This window comes from Megalobrama amblycephala, linkage group LG2 (genome assembly GCF_018812025.1).
Source record: "Megalobrama amblycephala isolate DHTTF-2021 linkage group LG2, ASM1881202v1, whole genome shotgun sequence".
Lineage (NCBI taxonomy): Eukaryota > Metazoa > Chordata > Actinopteri > Cypriniformes > Xenocyprididae > Megalobrama > Megalobrama amblycephala.
The window spans coordinates 24,054,666-24,080,896 of record NC_063045.1 but is presented as its reverse complement, the minus strand read 5'-3'; the positions used below and the strand labels follow the sequence as shown (position 1 = coordinate 24,080,896).

Sequence of the window (26,231 nt, the reverse complement as noted above, 5' to 3'; positions counted from 1 at the left end):
GGTGGTGACTCCACCCTGTCCACTGGGTCCAGTTATCAGCATGATGGACAAACTTTTCCAGGCTGTTCAGATGCTGTGCCAGTGTACAGGTTCAAGTCTTATGATTTCATGAAACTATTTCGCAGGTCTAGCCAGAAAATGGTTTGCTTTAATGTGTCCCAATCATAAAACACCCAAGCACTGACCTGAGGTCAATGACGTTTGCTCATAATATGATGGTTTGGAAAAGTTAGTAAGACATAATTGAACACGCGACAGAAACCTTAACACTGTGCTACTTAGCAACTAGCATGCTGATTGACCTGTGATTGATAAAATGATTAGGATTGCAAAACCGAGGAGGGAACAACGTTCCTGAGTTGTTAATTTTCAAGATATTTGGCCATTGTTTCAGGGCGAATTACATCAACCACACAAGTAGACTTCAATGAATAAAGTTTAAAATTATATATTATATTGTTTGTTTTATCCATTAATGTGTTTAGCTTGCTGTCAACAATTTTATTTTACTATTCAGAATATGTCATTGCAACAAAATGTTTGGATTTGGGGATCAGCTGGTGGCAAGATGTTGCTTTCCATGATAAGAGACAGAAATAGGGCTGAAAGTCATCTTGTTTTCTTCAGCAAAAGGCCAGTGACACATTTTTGTGTTGGTTTTGATGTTTGTTTTAGATCACTGTCCTGATGGAAGATCCAATCACTGCCCATTATTGGATTTCTAGCAGAAGAAGTCAGGTTTTGATTTTTTATCTGTTGGTATTTGATAGAATCCATGATACCATGTATCTGAACAAGATGTCCAGGCCATCTTGTTCAGACATTAAAGATCCAGCAGTATATTTAACCGTGGGCATGAGGTACTTTTTATCCATGTGTGCACCAAACCCATCTGGTGGGTTTGCTGCCAAAAAGCTCTTTTTTTAGTTTCATCTGACCATAGAAGCCGGTCCCGTTTGAAGTTCCAGTCGTGTCTGACAACTGAATATGCTGGAGTTTGTTTCTGGATTAGAGCAGAGGATTTTTCTTGAAACCCTCCCGAACAACTTGTGGGGATGTAGGTGCTGTTTGGTAATTTTTTAGGCTTTCTGAGACTCAAGACTCAACTAATCTCTGCAATTCTTCAGCTGTGATCCTTGGAGAGTCTTTGGCCACTCAAACTTTCCTCCTCACTGCGCATCAGGATGATTTAGACACGCGTCCTCTTCCAGGCAGATTTGTAACATCTTTAGTTGATTGGAACTTCTTAATAATTGCCCTGATAGTGGAAATGGGGATTTTCAATGCTTCAGGTATTGTCTTACAGCCACTTTCTATTTTGTGAAGCTCAACAATCTTTTGCTGCACATCAGAACTATATTCTGTGGTTTTACTCATTGTGTTGAAAGATTTTGGGAATTTGGCCTTTGTGTTTCCTCATGTTTATATTCCTATGGAACAGGAAGTCATGGCTGGACAATTTCATGTTCATGATAACCCTGGTGTGCCAAAAAATGTAAATATGAATGGGAATATACTTCAGAGAAAGGTGTGGCCAACATGTTTTGGAGAAAAACATTTATTTCATAATGTGATTTTCCCCCCACGTTCAATTCTTTTCCTTCAATGAAATGTTAGATTTTTGCTAATTTTATGTATTAAAGCAATCTGGACAAAGTGGACTGATTAATCCCCACATACAAGGAGTTACAATAGTCCAGACGTGAAGACACAGATGCATGCATCACTCTCTCAAAATCATAAAATGACAAGAATGGCTTGACCTTTGTCAGTGTTCTTAATTAAAAAAAACTGATCTGACAACAGCATTAATCTGTTTGTCAAATTTTAACAACTCATCAAAAAGTACTCCTTTTTTTTTTTTTTTACCATGGATTTACCATGAATACCTTAGTGAAAAAATAGTATACTTAAACACAATTTATTTGTATGTACTTTAGTATAACTAAATGTACTTGTGGCACGCTATAAATTGGTATACTTAAAGTCTTATAAATTGGATCAACTAATTTTGTACTAAATGTCCAAAAGCAGTGCTGAAGTTCAACTAAAGTTGTATTAAATATACTTGTTTGCGCTAAGGTGGAACTATTCCAAGTATACTAAAGTACACTTTAAATATACTCTTGTATTTAAATTTTGAAATGCAGAATTCACTCAGCATAAACTTTAAGGCCCGGTTTCACAGACAGGGCTTAGCCTAAACAGGATTAGGCCTTAGTTCAATTAGGGTATTTAAGTAGCTTTTATAAGCATAACTTAGAAAAAAACATTGCTGGTGTGCATCTTGAGACAAAACAATGGCTCTGACATATTTTAAGATATGTCAGTATACTAGTTGCTTTCAGTTAAAACAGCTCAAACATGCATTTTAGTCTAGGACTAGCTTAAGCCTTGTCTGTGAAACCGGGGGTAAATGTATTTTGGTGACATTAGAATTGCAATTCAATGACATTGAATGTTGAACATACATTAATATTATACTGATAACAAACGTTTAGTGATTTTAAAACACATTGCAATGGCATTCCAAGTTTACTTGTAGTGTGCTAATGGCATCATTATAATGTGCTTCAAATAGGCTACAATAAAGTAATCTTTATAAATAAAGTCACAGCTTTAGAATATGCCTTTTACAGACAGCCCCAGTATACCAGTAACTTGCTTATCCAGTGAACATCAGTGAGACAATGGGAACAGATTTATATGCATTTTGAATGCAGGAACCAGTACGGGCTGGAATCGAACCCGGGTCACGCGGGCCGCTGTCGCACAAGAGCACTCGGCTTACTTGTTGCGCCACCACACAAATATATACACAAATTATATGGATTAAATGACTGTGAATCGGCGACAAAATTATTAATATAGACACAGTAAGTGGTGCGTGAAAATAAACGTGAAACGGCCTGTTGCTATACAACACGAACGTGCATTAAACTTTAAGCTGAAGAAATAAAACCATTAGACGCAACATTAAATATCAAGAATGTTTTACTTCCCTTTTACCTGACATTATCTGTCATTAACACAACATGAAGCAATTGTATAAACCGGCACATTAGTTTTTTTCTTGTGCACGCACTAAAACACAGACAGTTCCGTTCGTTAGTGGAAAAATGTGAACATGCAGAACTGCTTGTTTTTCTTTATTTGTCATAATTACAAATATTTACTTATGTAACTACTTTCTATATGTATGTATATCTGTTTGCAGCCATGCAAAATTGTGAAAATGCTGTTGAATTAAGTTAAACAATAGCCTAAAAAAGATTTGGGATGCATATTTGAGGATGAAGAATGGGGGAGGATCACTGGGAATTTAAAATCGATGTGCCCTAGTGAAAAAACCCTACCGAAATGTATTTAAAATAGGCCTACATTCATTTCACACTAGCTAAAAACCCATTAATATACAGTAGTCAGCATTTGAAGTGGATCAAAAAAGTTAATCAAAGTTGTCCTTAGAAGAAGGTTTTAGGACAACTTTGATGAAGGTTTTTGATCCGCTTGACTAGTTCTTCTTTATTTGCAGAATGCACAATGCATATTTCTAATTAAGCCTAAAATGTGTTTAATATCACTATTAGTAAGGATAGTATGACCACTGTATAATTTGAATGCAAGATATATATACTTGTACTAAAGTATACTTGCAATAGTTTCACTTTAGTTGGAACTCAACACAAAAATACTTGTTTCAGTTTAGCAGACTTTAAATATACCAATTTAGTACACTAAAAGTACAGTTGCAGGGTATTTATATTAAGTACATGCAAATGTAAATGCAACACTTAGCATAAAATAAATGTATTTCAAATAGATTTTAATATATTTATTTTTCACTATGGGTAGATAAAGGGCCTAAATCAAACTTAGGCAACCCATGTGTATTTGGGGGTGCAAACACAATAATCCCTGTTTTAGATTCATTCATATGCAAAAAATTCTCATCCAACCAAGTTTACGACATGAGAGAACACTGTTGCACCACTAATAATAGCGGCAACGAGCACTCAACATGATATAAAAAACAACACATCCCAGTGCCAGATCGCCTATTATTTAACACAAATGAATGAATTGCTAACTAGAAATGTTTCTTTTGTAATAAATACATCTGTGCCGCAAGATGTTTCAAAAAGTGGTGAGGACAATATCGACCCTGGCAAAAAGCGGTGGGGACATGTCCCACTCGTTCCACCCGCAAATTACACCTATGATTGAATGTATTAATTAAAAATATTTTACAATCAGTATGATTATAATAGTTTGATACAGTAAAGAAAGGCGTGGGATTGATATTTAATGTGGACTTCGTTATATGGTGCTTTAAAGATAAAAGTAATGGGCCACCAATTTGTACACTGTCAGATACTCTTCCATCAGCTATCTGACACTGATGCACCAGGGAGTGTGTCTTTTGTTCAGCCTCAGTTAAGTGTTTCAAAGGCCAAGTTGCCGAAACCTTAAAGATTTAAGAGGTCAAAGGTGATGTCTTGATTACCATTCCTCTTTACGTACTGAAACTTGTGGATTAGGCTTGGAAATGGAATTAGGCCACCCAGAATTCTATTCAGCTTTGAGCTTTTCGACAAAGTATTTTTATAAATCCAATATCAATAAAAACGAAATCCTGATAATCAAGTCCAGTGTTGTTTTGCTTCTTGTATGTTGGAATGAGGTGCTGGTGAGTTCACAGTCTCGAGAGATCATAAAACTCAAGCGCTCTCTGTCTTGTGTCTGACGCAAGTCAATTGCGAACATTTGCTTGTAATCCATGGGCACATCAAACAAAGAGGTTTTGCTGGGACTTTGCCAAACACCTGTAACAATCTCTCGTCTATCACACAAGGTCAGAGGGCAATGGAAATGAGCAAAGGAGGGAGAAACTTTTCAAACAGACAGTTCTGAGAAATTAGGAAGTGTGCCTCTAATGGAACACAGAAACTCAAGAGCTTTAAAGAAACAGTCCAGCCAAAAATAAAACCTCATTAAAACCATCATTATTTACTCACCATCATGCGCAAACAACATCATAACAATGTTTCTGCAACACTGTGAATATATTCATTTATTATGTTAAAATACAAGTTAGAACATTAAAAAAATGTAGCTGAGTGTACTTTCATGGCATTTTTTTTTTTTTTTTTTGGAACTTGACAGTTCTCATCACTATGATTTGTCATATGGAATGACTTGTAAATAATGACAGAATTGTCATTTTTAGGTGAACTGTCCCTTTAAGAACGATCAGCCTTGTGGTGATTGCTTCTTATCAGACTATTCAGTTTCTCCATTGGTATGAACGTTTGAAACAGTGCTCTCATTATAGCAGACGGATGATTAGCTGGAGGAGGGACTCTATTGACAGGTTCTGTCACTCCTCAAGCAGCAGGGAGTCTGTTTCCCTCGTTATCTCGGATTTCATCAAGTTCTGGTGGCCATTGATTGGGTGTAAAGCTTGAGTGATGGGAAAATCACCGGAATGCCAAGGGTCGGAAGCTCATTGGGAAAAGCAAAAGTCTCAGCTGTAAGGGGAAGATTTAACAGAACATCTCCCTGCCATTGCATCTGTGTCTGACCACTTGAATAAGCAAACTGTTAGACAGAATCAAAATCAACATGGACATGTAGATCTTTTCCATCTGCTAAAGCAAGGGATGCGTGTCTTTGCAAAACAACATCAATCTGTCAAAGAATCACGCAAGCTAACTTCTGTTGGCCTACTGTACGGTTATCTGTGCCAAATTTTTCAGGTAATCTTCTGAAGTGAGAGTGACATATAGAAAGCTAATAAACTTTACTCTGCTTCCTCTCTAAGGCCCTATATACCCTAAGGGGTGAGGAAAATATAACTGCTTATTTATTCCTCTTGCTGTTTTGGCTTTCTACGATTGCTTTGATTGCTGTTGGCACATCTGTAATGACTAAAGACCCAAGAATTGTTCCATATAAACTAAATAAAGCGTGACCAGGGAATAATGATAAAAACTTAATGAACTTGTTGCGTAGAGAACATTGTTTATACACTTTAATGTTACAAAACCTACTGGGCATTTAAAGGTGGAACATTTTAATCCCTTTTTATTCAAAGTAATTCAAATTCAAAGGCAGCATATTCATTGTAATGAAGGCTATCCTATAATGCACTGCAACAAGATCAATGAAAAAATTAATCCAAGATGGCAAACGAATCAAGAGACAAGTCAATACTGAAGAGCATTGATGTAGAAAGTTAAAATGCTCCTTTTTACCCAATATCTGTGTTACATATTTTTATACTTGTTAACTTAGCAACATGTTACCATTAAACTCTTGGAATCAACTGTGATTGTACATAAGTGTTTCAAATCAGTAACTTCAAAGCATTTAGCATCTAGCCCCATGAGACAAGTCAGTTAGAAATATATTTTATTCAATTTTGACAACCTTTGATAAAAAAGTAGTTTTTTTTTTAAATTTACATTTGTGTGTTTATGTATTTGAGTGTTTAGCATTGTTAGCTTAGCAACATGCTAACATCAAACTCTGTTGGAATAATGTCGAATGCTATTTGAACTCCACACAGATTTACTGCATATGAAGTGTGCTTCAGATAAGTAACTTGTGAGTAATATTTCAGTTAGGATGCCTTTGGCGTCTAGCGTCACAACAGTAAGAACGTTTTAAACACATCTCAAGATTCCTGCATTCTGTTCCATTTTGTTGCGCTCCATTGAGTTGTTTTGGAAAGCCAGAACACATGTGAATGGCCCCTTAAAGGCAACTGTCTATGTAGGCATTGGGTTTTAAAACATTGCTTCAGAGACTGAACTGTCCTTGACCTGTAACACATTCTCAACGTCTTGTACATAACATCTGGAATCTGAGGTTGAGAAGAAGCTGGCTCCACAATAGTTTGGACCAGACATACCTCTTACTCCGCAAACACAGCAACCATATTGTGCAGATCGTAATCTTTGCAGTTTTACAGTTTTTTCAAACATTCAACTTATGTGTAGGTATAGAAGATTTGTTTGTACACCAAATGCAGTGACATTTGATTTGTAGTGACTAAAGTATAGGCAGAAATGGATTTCAGGACACTAAGATGAGTTTCTTGAGTTACTTTTGTGGAGAGTATAAGTTAAGATAATGGGATGTAGAATTGCTTAGCAAGTTATTTAGAGATAAGAGGTTTTCCCCTGTTTGATTAAGTGGAAAAAGGAAACAGTTTCATTGAGAATCAGAAGGGTCAGGAAAGCATTATGAACTTTAAGTGACCCTGTAAAACTTCAGTCAATAGTTCTGCTAAAAAGAACATTAAGAGTCAATTTCCTAGATAAAGATCAGGTTGACTGAAAACTCAATTACTGATGAAAATCAATACTACAAGACTAGACTTTTAACTGGTATTATAAACAACCGATACAAGCGTAATACCATTAGAACCACTGGATATTTGATTATCATAGTTTTCTGAAGTCTTTAGGGCAACCAAAGCATTTATCTTGTGGTAATAGTAGCACAAAGTGTCTGAACAAGAACGAAACTGGATTGAATGAATCTGGTTTGGATTTGTCTAAACTTGACTTGCAATAAAACAGAATTGGCAAGACAAAGGCTGCGGGCGAGCGCTTAATGAAAACTAATAAAACATTAAAAGTTTCCCAAGAGCTGTATAAAATATCTCTCCTGACCAATTCTGACTGTTAAGAGACAGTAATAATGATGACTTTATTTTTATTTTGCCACAGTTGTGAGAGCCAAAATGACCACACAAATATAGTAAACTTATTCAAAAAGCCAGACAGTCCTTATTAGAAACCTGAAACGTGCCAAATAATGTCTCAATTATGATATAAGCAATAGAAGTCAATGGGAATTCACAAGTGCAGAGTCGGCGCCAGAGCAGATCTACTGGAGGGGCATTGGGTCATCGGCGGGGGGGCACTGCCGTTTGAGAAATATTTTTACACAGTGGCGACATCATAGCAGAAATGCAATAAAAAAAGAGAAACACGTTTTATTATTATTATTATTATTAATTATTATTTGCGAGTTTTATTTATTCTTGTTGTTGTTAATTTCTATTTCATGTAGCCGCGTTTCCATTAGAGATTTGCGCAAAACCTTTGCAATATTTTTTTTAACCATTTCGTTATTTTGGCTTGAAATTTCGTTTGTTGGAAATATGAACTGAATTTAGAAATGCTTTTGAAATTAAAAACATTGCGTTTAATAAACAAAATGAAGACAGCGTTTGGAGTGGAGTCACATTAAAGGGCAGAAAGGGGTGGGGTAAAGTTATGCCCTCTCTCTACTCGAGATCCAACTCAGTCACACACAGCGTAGGGCTGTCGTGGAGGCTATACGCAAATAAATGCAGTTTACCCATCTCTGACATGTCAGAAATAGCTTCCACCATCATCAAAAACACCCCTGGACAACATATAAGTAACAGGACAGGACTGCTGACATAACTGAGGCACGCATTCGGGAAGCAAGTAGCCAATTGGACAAGCCACACACCAGGCAGAAATGACATAAGCATATCTTACAGGCAGCCAAGTATAAAACACACAGACCCAGCAAACATTCATCAACAATTCTACTGCTTAATAGGCCTTATCATCAAAGCCAGGGCTGGCTTTAATAAATGAAATGAACAAACGACTTACCCTCAGAAGAGTTGCAGGCGACGAGTGTTGTTCGTAAATCCATTTTTTTGTCTATAATTAGGCTAACAGTTAGCACTAAATGTCTATGATAAAGACGGACAAACTGAAATGGATTATGCCCGCAGCGCACTGAAAATAAAATGTAACAAGTTTACTCAGCGACCAATAAGCATTGACCTATGATGACCAAGCTTAGTAACGTCATGAACAACCAAAATTAATGTTTTCCCCGTTGATTTCATTTATTTCATTTAAGTTACAGTTTGTGCATTTAATATTAAAAGAATAACTAAAAGTTTTTTTGGTTTTTTTTGGGCCATGCCATGGCCTGTGGTAGGAGGGGCATCAATGACCGCTAGGGGGGACACGGCCCTTGAATGCCCCACCACAGCGCCGACACTGCACAAGTGTATGTGTGCTATTACTGTGAGAATGACGGCCATGTTTGTTTTGTCTTTGTATCAGGTGGCTGACCTACATCCTCTTTCTGTTTTTCAATGCCTGGATGCACTGAAGTCTCATTGCCAGGGCGCTTTCCAACTGTTTGTTCAGGATGAACACAAGGAACATTCAAGGTGTTCTTCTTGTCATTATGTTTCCTCCTGTATAAACAGGTCTGGAGAAAATTGGCCTCTAGTATGCACTGTTGATCTGTTCCCAAGGCAAACAGTACTACTTCTGAGAAATTACATTTAAGTAGCGTATAAATTAAAAGACATGCTTAAACTTTTAATATACTTTGAGTAAAAATACACTTGAATTAAAGCTGCAGTCCGTAACCTTTTCTGGTTAAAAAGATCTAATGAGCAAGTACGTAACCAGCCAGTGTTCAAAACTATCTCCTTACCTTAGCCCGATTCACAACGGTAAGCTTGTAATAATGTTTTATAATTTGAGTGGTACTGGTAGGTTTCCACGGGAAATTCAAGCATGCCGCCATTCGTCTTTGTGTCATTACGTCACGTTTGTTTACATAAAGAAGGAGTCCCAGCTAGTAGGATATATGGCATGTGAAGATGCTGCAGGTGATGGATCATTTATAGCCTTTTCTCACAGCAGCTGGAATAATTACATTTATTTTGATGGCATATTGTATGGTATGATAAATTAATGTTAGAAATTAGACTGTACAGAAATTGAAATCTACAGGTAATGCTAATACACACCAAATACACATAGTCACGCAATGCTAATATTGTTAACATTAACAATTTGAGAAAAAAGTATAACTCAATAATAATAATTTGCATGGTTTGATGTGATATGAGCTAAACGATTGCTAGATTTAATCATCATTGGTAGTGCGATTTATTGTAATGTTTTGTTTTCTCAGTTGGTCAGAACAAAAGGGGCAGATTTGTTACATGTTCAGATGACATTTTCCAATGAAAATTCTTATTTTGGTCAAACTTCCAAGACTACAATCTGTGATTCCAAAGTACAGTATCCACAGGTGCGGTGACTGACAGCCACACATTCTCCTCAAACCATAAGATTCATCTGCGCTGAGGAACCGTGCCAATGTAAAGATGAGAATTCCACAAATAACTGCAATTGCAGGTTTCGAACAGAGATGGCGACAAAGAGGCAAAACTTACGGACTGCAGCTTTAAATTAAAAACTCTTTTTGTGGCTTTTATTTTGACTTTACAGAGTATTCAACAATAACAACAACAAAAACTTCACTCAAAAACTCATTAAAGAGCAATATTTACTCTCTAAATATAAGAAATCTCACCAGTCACAGAAAAATGTACTGCTGCATTTGCTGCGATTCATGAAACTGACACTAGCTGTGAGGGTGGGAGAAGTGTTAACATCAATATACCTCCTCATTTATCTCCCACATTCATCAATTTCCCTGTCTTTTCCCATTCTTCTTTTTTTCAAACTGTCCAGAAAAGCTTTTTGTGGTGATGGAAGACATAGATGGACTCCATTTAAACTGACTCCTTTTTTTCCTTTGGGTCAGTGACAGCTAGTCATTCGAATTACCCACAAGCTCCGGTTGTAAGTTGTGTTCTGGGTCACCCACATTAGCAGGAGAAAAAGAGTAAAAGAGTGAATGGGAAAACCAAAGGTATTTTGTTCATTTATCAACCTTAGGTTTTTATTCAAATGACAAATAACGGATGTCTTTGTAGGAATGGATTTCAAAACTCTTATTCATGGAGTAAAGTCACTGTTTTAGGGCTTTAAAGAGATGTACATTTGGCCAGACTCAGTATTTTGGTTAAAAGTAGTGTATCTGCAATTGTTTGTCCCTGTTTATTAAGTCTTTCTAAAAGTGCACTTTTAAACCAGCAAAACAGAATTAATTTGTGACTAAACACCATATTGTGTATGTGTCAAACAGACCAGACCAATGTTCCAAGCCATTTACTGCCTATAAAGACAGACCTTCTGTCAGCTTTTACTAACTCAGTATCAAATTCCCTCCAGATGTAAACATTGTGATTTATGACACAAATGTCCCAGTGTTATACTATCTATCTATCTATCTATCTATCTATCTATCTATCTATCTATCTATCTATCTATCTATCTATCTATCTATCTATCTATCTATCTATCTATCTATCTATCTTATATAGTGGATTTGATGGCATCCTCAAATCTTTGTCTTTTGTCTCTTGAAACACTGCACTATATAAGCCTGGTCTGTAAAATATCATACCGATGGTAATTCATCTTCCAGGACGGGTTTAGACACTCCGTTAATTTCTCATTTGTGTCCTTGCATTTGTTTTTACAGGCTTTGTGGGACTTTGCAGCAAAGATTAGGAGGTTGTTGTACTTCCTCAAACTCGCTGTTGGTGCCAAACGTCAGATCTGTGAACTTTTGCAAACTTTGTGTCAACCACAGTCAGCTAGCACTGAGAAGTAACATTAGCTTCAACAAGAATCTCAAAATCTTTTTAAGACCAAGGACTAGAGAGTCTGCTGGAATCATATGATAGCTTTCTGTGAGGAACACAACGAAACTTAGTTTGTTACTCATGTAAGATTGTTAAATGAAGATTCTTTTTATCTATATATAAAATATCTGTATCTGTAAAGATTAAAACGTTTTCATTTTTTGTTCCACAGATAAAATAAGAGCATACTGTACATGTTTAGAACGATATGAGGGTGAGGAAATGACGTTAGAGTTTTCATATTTTTGGAAAACTCTGACTCTAAGGGTGAGGAAATGAGTTTTAATTTTTTGGGTGAACTACTCCTTTAATACTACAATGCCATAGGACCTAAGCTATAGCCTTTAGGGACACTATTTATCAGATGCCTATAAAGAACTTTCATTTGTTTTCTAATAAGAAATAATGGTTGTCTATAGAGTGATAAACAATGACTTCCCAATCATTACGTGTTGAAGAGCCCTGGAGTAAACATAAACTAGGAATAATGGTCTTCTGTTGACCAGCACATCCCACTTGAGGTTTTTGTGGTTGTGACCTACGTGTTTTTGAGTTCGCTGCCTATTTAGGAAGAGTGTGGACTAAATTCCTCTCTCTAGGGGGAAAGCGTGCCTCTAGAAGCACAGCGCTGATGAGAGGCCTCTGCTGCGGCACATTCGGCCCCAGAGTTGTTTTCTTCATTACGCTTTGGAACGTTCTGTACGATGTCATCTCCCTAAAGGGCCATGGGGTGCATGTTTAATTGCTTCAGTCCTGGGCTGGAGGTGTTCGCAAACACACATGGACACACATGGACGTATACGCTACTTAAGTGCAGTGTGAGAGATAATCAAGTCAAGTGAGGCAACCCAAATCCTGTCAATGACCGAACCCAACCGATGCCCCTGCTGCTTAGCTCAAGACACATTATTATTATCTATCATCATTATGCAACTTTATCTGCTTTAAATGAGAGTTGTATGGCTTTGGCATTTATCACCTATTGCCACAAGGTTGCTGTGATCTGGTCTGAAAGTATTATTAGAAAAAATCAGCAGATTGACCATGCTGTTTAGGCTTTGGGTGGACGTTTTGTCTTGCATTTTAAAGAATCAGGGACACTTCAACAGGAGACACAACTAAAATCAAATGTTGCACTATAAGTGTAGATATGAATGAATAATAAATATATTTTTGAAGGTTAAAAAGAAAGAGGGAAGATCAGAGTGACTGACTTCCAGATTGGTTCTCAAATAAAAATCAGTCCCAAGTTATACAGAAACATAATTTCCAAGTAAGCAAATGCAGATGCAGACGCGCAGTTTGACTGTACTTAGCATGTTTTGCATATTAACCGGTGCTATTGTGCTGGCGGTAACATACAGGAGGAGATACTCTTTTAAAAAAGTAATTTAAGTCTTAAAATTATATCTTTAAAAACTGTACTTGCAGATAATATAATATTAAGTAAATAAAAGGCCATTAAATGGTACTTAAAGAGAATGCACTTTCTTCTGTTTAACACTCTTAGGTACATTTTTAAAAAGTGAACTTTGTAATAATGTCAAATTAAAAGTTTTACTATAAAGTACATTGTAAATAATTGTTTTAATAATCTTTTGATGTGCTTTAAAGAAGTACACTTATTTTGATGTGTTGACTAAGATAAAGTGCATGTAAAATACCTGATTATAATTTTAACTGTAGTGTTAATCAATATTACATTTAATATATTTTAAAAATACTAAATTGCAACTTCATCATTACAAATGTGTAATTACAAATATTTTTTAAATACATGACATAAGTTCCAATAGAAATGACATTCGAGTATATTTTAGTTTACCAGTATATTCGTCAGTAAACTTTAATCATATTTCAAAGACAATAAAGCTCTACTTAAGTACAACTCAAGTGGGTGAAAAATCTCTTTAAAGTTAAGCTAGCTAACTGAATATAAAATGAATTTACATATTTTAAGGTCCTGTTCTTCATGATCCCATGTTTCAAACTTTAGTTAGTGTGTAATGTTGTTGTTAGAGTATAAATAAAATCTGTAAAATTTTAAAGCTCAAAGGTCAATGCCAAGCGAGATATTTTATTTAACAGAAGTCGCCTACATCGAACGGCCAGTTTGGACTACATCCCTCTACTTCCTTCTTTAATGACGTCACTAAAACAGTTTTTTGACTAACCTCCGCCCACAGGAATACACAAGAGTTGCGTTTGTAGAGTGTGTTTGTCGCCATGTCGTCGAAACGCTGTTATTTTCATCCTGCAGTCCAATCACCGGGTCTGATTCCGGCTCAAATTGATAAGGTAAAATTAAAGACATGTTTACAATAACACTGAGCGCGTGCATCTCCACGTTATGGTAAGAGGCGTGACCTTTCCGGGCAAGGTTCGCTAAACTGCTGTCGAATCACAACACAGGAACCGCTGGCACAATCAGAACTCGTTACGTATTTCTGAAGGAGGGACTTCATAGAACAAGGAAGTCATCAGCCCGTTTTTATGACAGTGGAAACAGCGGTATACAGATAAGTAAATTATGTGAAAAATACTGTGTTTTTTTACACGCGAAACATGAACACATGTTATGTTGCACACTATAAACACAATCAAAGCTTCAAAAAACCACTAAAAACGGGACCTTTAACTATAACAAAATGTCCGTTAATTACAATTAACATGAAATGTCCATGAAGTCCATAAAGTGTCCAAAAACCTTACATTAAGTTTGCACTTAAGTATATTATTTTAAGTTTATTATTAAGTACTCATTTTAAAAGTATGCATATAAATAAAAAAGGTGTTCTTTTTCACAAGATGTGCTATTAGCTTAACAGCTAATTTTTTCTCTAAATATTCAGAGGGTTTATTTTGAGAAACTTCATCATCTTCACCTTTCCTTCCTCTAATTAGCAGCATTCTTCTTCCTGCCTCTGTTTAGTGTTAATGCCCCGATAGCTTCATTATCCCCTGCCAGAGCCCGGGACCCCAAGTCATCTGCTGTGCTTATCTCCTGCACCTTGTTGCCAAGGATACAAAGGGGTTACACAGTCAGGGGTCATCACCGTGACGCAGCACTGAGTCAGCTATCAGGAACTACATCCCACAGTTCACATTCCAAGTGCCAAAGAGCCATATTTTTACAATGATGGAGACCATAATAAAAATGTTTTACCGTCTTTCTAAGATTTGCCCTCTGAGGGCTATTGTAAAAACAACCCAGCTTAATTTAGTGGTTCTCTTAGAATATGCCACTGTGAACCAGTCAAAAAGTCTTGAAAATTGAAAATGAAGGTATTCTTAAAGGTACACTATGTAACTTTTTTTTTTTTTGCTCAACATTTACAAAATGTGTATAATGAGTGATCGCTGAATCCAGCTTCCAAACTTATTATACCTATAATAAGTGTCTATATTCTGACTATTTTAGACTGAGTGGGATGCCAACCACTGTGGAGTAGCCCAGTACCTGTGTGACTCGTCATATACATAAACAGAAAGCAGTAGCTCTGGCTACAATGTTCTTCCACAAGACACCCCTGTCAAAAAAATAAGTATACTTCAAGTTCATTTTATTAACTTTTATCACTTTTAAGCATATTTTAAGTATAATTTATGTAGTAAGTATACTAATATCAATGTACAGTACTAGAAGTGTCTTTCAATACTACTTGGGACTAAATTGGCCTACTTTTTGTGTATAAACCATAGACTGTAAAAAATATGGACGAAGTGTCCGTGACGTCACCCATAGAGTTCTGAACAGCAGTTCTGAAGCGAAAATGAGGCCGCGGCCATCTTAGCAGCGCGTCACCGCACGTCACTCCCGGATAACTGAAAATGGGTAAAGAGGCGGAGAGGTGGTTTGAGCTGATGTGACTGGTTGCTGAAACCATGCCTGCCTAGCTTGATGTGACCATGTTAGCAGTCAAAGGAGTGATCTATCTATCTTAGATATGATCTAAAATATTAATGAAGATAAGTTGTATCATTAGAAAGTTCTAAAGGTTTACTGTCAATCTACTGTGTTTTATAAGATATAGATGCTCCAACACCAGTTATTTGTGTTGGGTGTGCAAATAACAACATGGAAAATCAAATGGGACTTCATACCTTTATAATGAAATAGAGATTGCGAGATGAATCCAGTCTGTGGCGCTTGGGTAAAATATGAGTGTCCATTGCAAAACAAAAAAAACAGTACTTTTTGTCCATGAAAGATTTATATTTTGTCCATTGTTTGCATCACATTTCTTCTGAATGGTCTGCTCTCTGTCGTCGTTCTTCAAGAAATAATGCAATCTGAGCAGCGTTTATGTTGTAAAACTGTATACGATCGTATCTAACAAACAAATGAGCCCATGTCTAAAGTATATTTTTTCAAAATAGTGCAGCAGTTTTAGTTATAATATCCAAGCAGTGCTGTCGGATTTTGATATCCTCCTGCCATTGTCATTGTAGTAAATCTTACAACCAAAAAAAAAAAACCTCTCTTCCCCATGCATGCACATCTACACAGACACACATCAGTCTCGAATATAATGCAGCAAGTTATAATTGTATAAAATAATAAAATAATCGAGAAAAAAGCACAAATACGGCTGAGATGCCAAATTCAGCGGCTGGAATTAGCTGAGGTAAAGTGACGGCTCACAGACAGCAGCGCAATCTACCTGTCACTCAAGTGACCACGCCCTTAATTATGCAGAACTTTAAGGCTTAATATAATTTAAACAGATGAGTTATAAATAAAGTCACCCCCCTCACAGTTGTCATGAAGGGCAAAATTAGCAGTATAGACCAAAACCACAATTTGAACCAACTTGTAAACATGTTTTTTTCTGCTATAAACTTAACATGCCAATTTAACATGGGACTCAATGAGATTCTGCTCTCTTATGAAGCCTGTCCCTAGCGGCCAGTCGATGAATCGCAGTTTAAGTCACTTCTGTATTGGCTTCACGAGAGACTGGGAGAGGTTGCCGCTTGGTATAAACATACTTTTAAGTGTAACAGTATTCAACTTTGAGTACAAAACTAGTACACAACCCACCATATGTAGAATAAAAGCTGTTAGCAGTTTAGCAGTAAAGACTCATTTTAATTATATATCAATTTCTCTGGTTTATGTGGGTGAATCTTCATTGTGTGTCCAGTGTTTTGATAATATCTGAGATATTCTCTCAAAGGGTGCTATCTTCCCATTACACACACTGTAAAGCGCAGCTATCAAAATGAGACTGGTGGGTGTCAAACAAAAAAATCCTTCCTGTCGTGGAGAAATTGAGACATTTATCTAGTCACAAATGCCAGGAATGTTTCTTTTGGTTTTAATCCACCCAACTGTCTGAAAGAAAATCCCCAAAATGTCCGGGACTTTTACTAGTGAACACCAGTGGGAAATTGTATGTGTTTCTGCCAGCAGAACTTCATCTTCAGAAGTTAAACAAGCAGTTTAAAAGTGATGAAGTTGACTCAATTCAAAAATAATGAAGCAAGTCATTTTAAGATAGTTGAGGTGATAGTATAATAGCTGTGCAACAGTATGATAGCTGTTTGACAGCTTTATAGCAGAGCAAAATGAGGTGATAAACACACTTGTGTAGTTTATTGGTTCATTCGAATGGTTAATTTGACTGATTCAAATTAGCAAATTACACATTAGCATTAGCATATTATGATGCATTACCTACTTCATTAACAACCACTGTTTAGTGTCAGTAAAGTTGCACAGATTTTACAGCCAGTTAAAAAAAAAAAATTATCGACTGATTCATCTGCCTGTATGACACGGTATACTACAGGGTTGTAACATATCGTAAAAATCAACTATGACCTGAACTTGAACCATCATGTCCCTCAAAAGCCTGTGTTTGACTTCTTTATGAAACCTTCATATTCAGCTATTGCAAAAGACTTCATTGTTTACTTGATCTCATTTCCTGTCTTCTTTAGTGTGGCTTTCAAATCAGACTCTGAGATACCTGCAAGCAAAACAAGTCACTACTCTCCATTAATGAATAACGTCTGGCTTTTGCATCTCGCTGCCAACCTTTGGATGTCTGCCACCCTGCGCTCGTAAACAGATGGCGCCCCTGAGATCATCTACATGCTTGGAGTCTTCTATTAACAGCCCTGGAGATAATGGGAAGCATGTTACTACTATAGGTACAGTGTGCTGTCCGACGCCACTGTATACAGAACCTTCCTGTGAGGAAGCTGCCGAGCCCCGCAGGTTCCGGAAGGTTCTGAGAGGTCAGAAACAGGGGCTGCTGTGACGTGCTGATAATGGGAGATGGCTCATGGGATGCGACTAAGTGGCGTGGGTGTCCAGACAGACAGTCGCAGAGCAGTCTGGTGACTAATCACTGGGTGGCTGGCAGTATTGCTAATGAAGCCCACATTGTTATGTCTTTATTAGTGATCATGTTGTTTTGGAAGGGAGGTTAGTTCATTAGAATTCATTAGTTCTATTGGTGTAAACTGAGTTTTGTTGTGTAATATCTTTGGTAACACTTTATTTCAATAGTCCACTTTAGACATTCTACTGACTATATTGTATGTGTGTGTGTGAGTGTGTGTGTGTGTGTGTAACTTTGCAACTACATGTCAACTACCAGTCATCAGAGCATTAGTCTGATGTCTGCTTATTAACTGCCAACACTTTATTTTGATGGTCCCCCAACAGACATTCTACTGACTGTAAGTAACTTTACAAGTACTGTACATGTCAACTTATTTTACTAACCCAAACCCTAATAGTCTACTAATACTCTAATGAGAGTAAGATGACATATAGTTGCAAATTAATGAGATGGTTGATCTGTAGTTGTAAATTTATTAGTTGACATGTAGTTGCATATTAACTAGTTGACACATAGTTGCAAATTAGTTGACCTGTAGTTGTAAATTTATTAGCTGACATGCAGTTGCAAATTAATGAGTTAGTTGACCTGTAGTTGCAAATTAACAAGTTAGTTGACACATAGTTGCAAATTAGTCGACCTGTAGTTGCAAATTAATGAGAGTTAGTTGACCTATAGTTGCAAATTTGAGTTAGTTGACATGTAGATGCAAATTAGAGTTAGTTGACCTGTAGTTGCAAAATTATGAGTTAGTTGACCTGTAGTTGCAAATTAATGAGTTATTTTGACCTGTAGTTGCAAATTAATGAGAGTTAGTTGACCTGTAGTTGCAAAATTATGAGTTAGTTGACGTAGTTGCAAATTAATGAGAGTTAGTTGACCTGTAGTTGCAAATTAGTTAACCTGTAGTCGCAAATTAATGAGCGTTTGTTGACCTGTAGTTGCAAATTAATGCAAATTAATGAGCTGGTTGACCTGTAGTTGCAAATTAATGAGTTAGTTGACCTGTAGTTGCAAATTAATGTGAGTTAGTTGACCTGTAGTTGCAAATTAGTTGACCTGTAGTCGCAAATTAATGATCGTTTGTTGACCTTTAGTTGCAAATTAATGCAAATTAATGAGTTGGTTGACATGTAGTTGCAAATTATTGCAAATTAATGAAAGTTAGTGGACCTGTAGTTGCAAATTAATGATAGTTAGTTGACATGAAGTTGCATAATTAAAATTATAATTTAATGTCTAAAGTGGACTGAAATGTAACCATATCTTTTAAAAAGATGTATTATTAAAATTATTTATTGCAATTAAAATCATTATTTTATTATTAAAATTGTATTTTACTAAGGTAAAAGGGGGAGAGGCAGATGGAAGGGGGTTCGATTATCACATGCAGTAATTTTTTGTTTTGAGATATTTCTGATATTCATTTTAATATTTTAATATAAATTCATATATTAATATATGAGTAATATAAATTTTATATATACATATATATATACATTTTATCATTTAAATATTTTAATAAATAATGAACTTAAATTGTAATAATTTATGTAATACTACGTTTAAAACTGAATATCTAAAAACTGAATCTTATAAATTATTGAGATTTTAAAATTATTTTTTTCATATTTTATCATTTTTATTCATATATATATATATGTGTGTGTGTGTGTGTATGTGTGTGCGTGTGTGTGTGTGTGTGTAAACAATTATTTATAGTGGTGACAATGTGTGGTCACATTGCTGTCGTCGCTGTTATTTATTATATTTATGTACTTTTTTAATGCATAACAGTGCAATATTATGGTATATTAATAAATTAAGGTTTAACAGAAACAAAGCAAAAAAAAAAAAAAAAACTTGAAAGAGACTTCCAAAATACTGTAGATTAATTAACATTTTCAGGAAGTAGAGGTTAATGGCACTCTTCCCCTGTTGCATTGTGTCTGTTAAAGCTGCCTGACCCTGCTGATGTCCTCACGGCCAAACAGAAAGAAGGAAAGGCAGCTTGCTCTGTGTCTACTAGCACTCTTTATTGAAGACTTAAGAGAGCGTATTAACATGAAGATTTACAGACTGCCACAGTATTGTAGACATGATTTCATCATTTTCTGCTGTCTTTTGATTCTCTCTATGAAAGTGTATGTCAAATCGTTTTTGAGTATCAGTATGTGACAGCATGAGTTCTGACCTGTATGAGTGAGCTGTAGTCGTGGTATATTCTGGTTTCCAGAATTACTGGACTGTATAAGAGGCAACAGTGAGTGGAGCAGAAAGACCAGCAGGGGACTGTATCGCCCAGTCCTCCACAATCCCACAATCCTCATCTCTGGCTTCCTGTTGTCTGACAGTACAGGGTGTCTTCAATGTCACATCACCTTCGTAGTGCTGGAAAAATAACAAGCAGATATAAGCATGTAAGTTGACATTAAATGTATGCTATGTCACTCTTTTTTGTTCAAAATGTACATAATGTATATAATGTGGAAGTACATCATGAATCCATCTTCCAAACTATGGTTTTGTCTTATCCTAAATCACTATGGTATGCCTATAATAAGTGTTTATTCAGACTATTTTAGATAACATAATATAATATAAAAATGACATAAAAATATATGTAAAATTAAATGAAAAGCTATTTAACATATAGAATTATAGAATTATTATATTTCTAACCTATTTTTCAATTTTTTTATAAAAAATAAAATATAATTAGTTTTAAATTTTTATTATTTTTAATTTTCTTCAAATCATCTATAATATTTTAATCCTTATTAAAAATAAGCTTTATTAAACAGCGGTGTCTGTTGTCACTGTTTTATATTACATAATTATATAACATTTTTAAAAATATATATATGAAAACAAGGCCGAAACAAGACATACGTGTTACAATAATACAATATAATATAATATAATATAATATAATATAATATAATATAATATAATATAATAAAAATATTATAAAAATATTATAAAAAACTGAAATTTCACTCTGCAACTGCTAATAAACTTTACAAATAATTACAAATCAATGGCTTGAAAATGTGAATTTTTGTCAATTTCATTCAAAATAAACAGCTTTGACAGTAAGACACCCAAATAGCAAAATGTTATATGCCTATACCAGATGTTTTTCCACATCAAACATATTTTTTTTGCCTCAGTATTGAGGAGAAAACTCCAGATGGCATTCTTTCACAATGACAACCCTGTAGATGTCATCTTTTCTAAATAGAAAACAGAATATACCACATCAGCCCAAGCAACACTAGCACCATCCAATGTGGTTTACAGTCTCCTCAGGTCAAAAAGCGCTTAAACCAGAAGGTACAACAGATGCTACTTCAAGAGCGACAGATTTTCATCACCGACTGGAAACCCAAAACCTCCAGAGCGTGTGAGCGGCGTGCCGAGCTCACGACTACGCGAGAACAAGCCTCGCGTGGAGAAGGAAACCGAAGCATTGTCTCGAGAAAAGTTCCCATGGCTAATCAGCTGCCCTGATCTCTATTTTCTTTCCTTTAAGAGGTCACCCTACATAAACAGATCACATGCGCAGCCTAGAAACACTCAAGCAGCTTCCTCCTGTAAATGCTAACCGCTAACCACTGTCAAAGGACATGCAAGAGTTCAGTCCAGTGGAATGGATTTCATTTGTCCATTTCGTACAACGCGCGGTATAGAAAGTTCAACAATCGGCAAGCTCATTGAAAGAGCAGCACTTTTTGTGTTGGCGCTCAGGGGAAGCATTTTCCCATCATGAGGGTATTGTATGTTGCGCCACTTAGACTCGCGAGGGGACCCCTGGGGACGGTTTCAACATGAAAAAAGGCCTTGAGCTTAAACATATGCAAAATGAAGATAGGCTTTCTGTATTGCCCCATTCATCACCTCAAAATCTAAGCTCATTACGCTGCTACTCAGACATAATAACTGTATTCAAGTTCCTTGAGTGACGGAAACCAAATGCTCTTTGGTACGGTAAATGATTTATTGCTAAATTTATTATCACAACATTTCAACGTAAAAAAACAGCTATGTTTATCAGACATCCAATAGCCGGAATTCATTTCCCAGTTTAACTGAAGTGCTCAGGTTCAGGATTTACTGTGCTGGCATGAGCGCAGGTGCTCAAGGAGAGATCAGGGACTCTTATTAGCTCTGTTTGTTGACTTAAACCTATTAATCTCCCTGAGAAAGCAAAAGAAAACATATCATTCCTGGCCCGACAACAACTATGTGTGAGCTGTGCAAGGTGGTGATGGTCTGGCAGATACTAATATAGGCATATTTTTCATTAGAACGCTTATGGTATTCTTTATGTCTCCGTTTAGCAGATATGAATTCAGTTGGGAGAGATTTGAATTATGTTGCATTAAAAAGTCCCTTCTGTGGCCTTGGTTTTTATAGAATGAGTGGGATTTGGTTTCAATCATTATTAATGACTCTTTGGAGACTATTTGACCTATTATGTGCTGCTACTAGAGTCAGTAACGTTGTACTATTAGTCTCACTTTTAACTACTGGCATCAAGTCTGGTCCACTTTGTCCAACTTAGGCCTATTCTGAGCAGAAAACTACAGAAATACTGCAAAAACAAAAATTAAAGTGTTAAAAATCCATGAACTTCGTATTATTAGAATTAAGGCCTGATACCAAGATCGATAACTATAAAGATAACTATAACAATATGTATATATTAGTGTCCACACAAACACGCAATATTGTTCTGTTATATAGTGTGCACTGCATTTTTGTCGTCTGCTGCTTTAAATGCTCAAGCTCTTTAAAGAGGATGGATTCTCATTAGCTGTCAATGTTTTTATCGCTCATCAGCTGGAAAAAGATTGTTCTGAAAGTGATTCCAACGATATTGTTTTCCTGTACTGTTATTGTTGGACGTCCTGATTTTGCAGAGCTAGACACGTTCCTGGGTCAACATATTTTGTTGATCCTGGAATTTAGTCCTAACCCTATCCCTTTCCCTACCCCCGAACCTAACCCTATCCATAACGTATCCCTAAAATCAAAGGGAAATGATAGGTAAATAACGCTGATGGAGAAGCACCTAACCCTGGTTGTAAGCCTAAATTTTGTTATAAACTGTAAACTTGTACCTTAAATCTCATTGGTTGATTGGAATGTTGTTCCAGGATCAACAAAAAATACTGATCCAGGAACATGTTGCACTTGGTGAAATCAGATTCTGTGTTATGGTTAGTTGTGGTATGGACTATTCTTTTATACTTCGAATGATTTTTATAATTATGTGTATGAATGCCTTTCAAATAATCAGTGTGACGCAGCAATTATTTCATGCTAGTTTAAGTGCAAACCACAATTAGTTAGGTAAGTGCAAACCACAGGTTATCAAACATGAATCATTCAAAAAGTCTGTAGCTCAAATTCCTGTAGCTCAAATGAGGGGAGCATCATAATATGTAAACCTTCAATCAAGTCATTTCAAATAAAAGCGTCTGCCAAATGCATAAATATAAAGGATAGTGAATCTTTGTGAATATTGATGAGAAAGAAATAATCATAGACATGGTAAATCAGATTGTAGATTGACCTGCTCCCTGCAGACAACAGTTAGTCATCAACTTTTTCAATATGAGGAAAGACAACAAACAAACACTAACTGTGGGAAAATCATCAAGCTTCGGGAAGAGGAAGTAGTTGATATTAACTCATTTCCAGGCGACAAAAGCCACACAACTTGAAACTGGAGAGCAATGGCAGCTCACTTCAAATGTAGAGCCTGTTTCCTTGGATACATGTTTTCCTACAATGGTAAGAATGACGAAAAACTAGAGCCTGTCAGTGTCGCTTCCGAAAAATGACCTAATTTACAACCTTGACTGGCAAAGCTTGAAGAGTGCTTTTTTAGATGATTGAAAATACAGTGCTCTGATCACGGGTGCTGGAACAGTTTTCTGTCCAGACCTCACAAGTTAAGCACAGTGAGTTTTCATCTAGTATAAAAGGCCTCTCAAAGGAAGGTGGAAAGGCCAAAAACACCTTAACAGGCAGACTGGAAATAATGATCCCTGCAGGGTGACATAGTAAGGGACAAGGTAATGGATGAATACTCACACTTCCTCTTGGGCTTGTGACCGGACAGAATAGAGGTACCGGCGGGGAGCCTTTCACCGCTTTGCACCAACAATCTCTGATCCGATCCGACAAAAACCCACCACTTGAGACTCTGAATTTACACGCCACTAGTGGCACCAAACAGAATTGCAATCTATTTGTTTAAAACAATACAACCAAGACTAACTTTTTTTTGTTTTGTTTTGTTTCTGAAATATCTTCTAAGCCTCATATTTATGTACAAACAATTGATATATTTATTTAAAGCAGATTCATAAACATTCTAAAACAAATAGCGCAAAAAACAGGTAAAAGTTGTTCAAACATCCGATAAAGAACTGTGCTATCAATAAAATAAAATCTTTAATATGAGTCATTTTATATCATGGTAATTGTATATCTATTTCATATCATAATATAGTTATTTTGTTGAACATTTTTACGTTTCGGCGAATTTATATGAATTTAATTTGTTTTTGTGATTTTACCAAACTTATATGCTTGTATTTGGGTCTTTCTTCAACCATGGTCACTTTTATATTGCATTTTTTAAACTTGTGAAAATGTCATTTTTTGATACATTTTTTGATAAGTAATTTTATATCATGGTAATGGTTTATCTATATTAGTCATTTTTGTTGAAAAACCAAAAAATCATTTATATAATAAATTACCAACACTCATGGCAAGTCATAACTATTTTATGTTTTGGAAAATTCAAATGAGATTTCATAAGAACCAAACGAATAGCTGTACAAATAGTATCGTCACACATTATATACCGTTATACCTCCCAGCTCTAATTAAATTAGCTCTTACATTTTACATCTTACATTTACATTTAACTGTATAAAATGAAAGTGAATTAAAAAATGAGCAGCCAAACTTAAATTGTACAAAGAGAGATGCATAAAATTACTTATTCTTTAAAAGTAAATGAAAAGGGGCCGGTCGGCACATTAAGATCCGCACCGAGCTGTGAAAAGATCTGCTACACCGTGAGCAAACAACACTGGGCTCAACCAGCCGAAAAACAAGCAACTAGTCTCCCGCTTAACACTCACAAAGACACCAGCTTAACATTGTGGGACACGCACCCAGGGGCGCTTTAACACTAAACGCATTCAAAATCAGCCCTATTCTTTCCAAACCGCTGCCATTCAGTTCAACAAACACTGAATTTTTCACAATTCATTAGTCTTTTTATGATGCAAAAATCCGCAATTTAGAGAAACAACAGTCTAAAGGTTTCATGTTCCTAGGGAATCATTCACTGTGAGCAAATGTGGATACAGACGTCTTTAGGCTGTTCATCCAGGTGTCCATCATTCCCATGGGTAATGTTGCACAAGTGAGCTTCTGGTGACACAAACACAGCCCATGCCAGCCGATTTTGTAGTAGAGAAAGGATAATTTACATGAACTCCTCCGCCTCACTTTTTGGTGAAGTTCAAACTCATTAGGAAGACTTTAGGTTTTCAGGAAGGATTACAGTTTCTCTGCAACATAATATGGAACAAATGAGCGACAAATGTGTCGAGGTCTAGAGGGCGGGAAGGTTATCTGAGTATGTTTGGTAGGTGTCATGATGGAATGAGTATGTGGACCTCCTCCCTCGCTGCAAATATCTATGCAAAGGCAAAAATGTTAAAACCTTTTCTATTAAATGTCATTTGTTCTTTTGTTTTGACATGCATTAAACTGCTCAAAATTGATAGTTCACCCAAAATGAAAATTCTGTCATCATTTACTCACCCTCAAGTTGTTCCAAACCTTTATGAATGTCTTTCATCTGCTGAACACAAGAATATATTTTGAAGAATATGGGTTAACCCATGGGCCCCATTGACTTCCATAGTATTTTTTATTTTATTTTTTTATTTAATGGAAGTCAGTGGGTCCCATTATCTGTTTGGTTACCCATATTATTCAAAATATCTTCTAGTTAACAGGTTAAAGGGAACTATCCCTTTAATGTAGAATGTAGATTGGAAGTAAATTGTAAATAGGAAGGCAGAAAGTCATCTATAAAGCTCTATGAGACTATTTTAATATGAATGAAAACTGGTTATGAGCCCATTCTCAATATATCAAAACCTCGAAGTAAACCTGGTCAAAACTTTTTTACTTGGTCTGTTTAATGCGTTTTTGTAATATTATGAAGCTTGTGTTTGTGTGGAGTTGGTAAG

General features: G+C 36.0%; 1 protein-coding gene across 1 annotated transcript in view; it reads right to left on the bottom strand.

The window, feature by feature from the left end:
- si:dkey-49n23.1 (semaphorin-3D) overlaps positions 1 to 26,231 on the bottom strand; it is a 58,825-nt gene that overhangs the window by 18,663 nt on the left and 13,931 nt on the right. The window contains exon 2 of the mRNA XM_048167335.1: positions 20,132 to 20,328. Within this exon, the coding sequence (XP_048023292.1) occupies positions 20,132 to 20,267 (136 nt within the window). The 5' untranslated portion in view covers positions 20,268 to 20,328. The remainder of the gene's footprint in view (positions 1 to 20,131; positions 20,329 to 26,231) is intronic.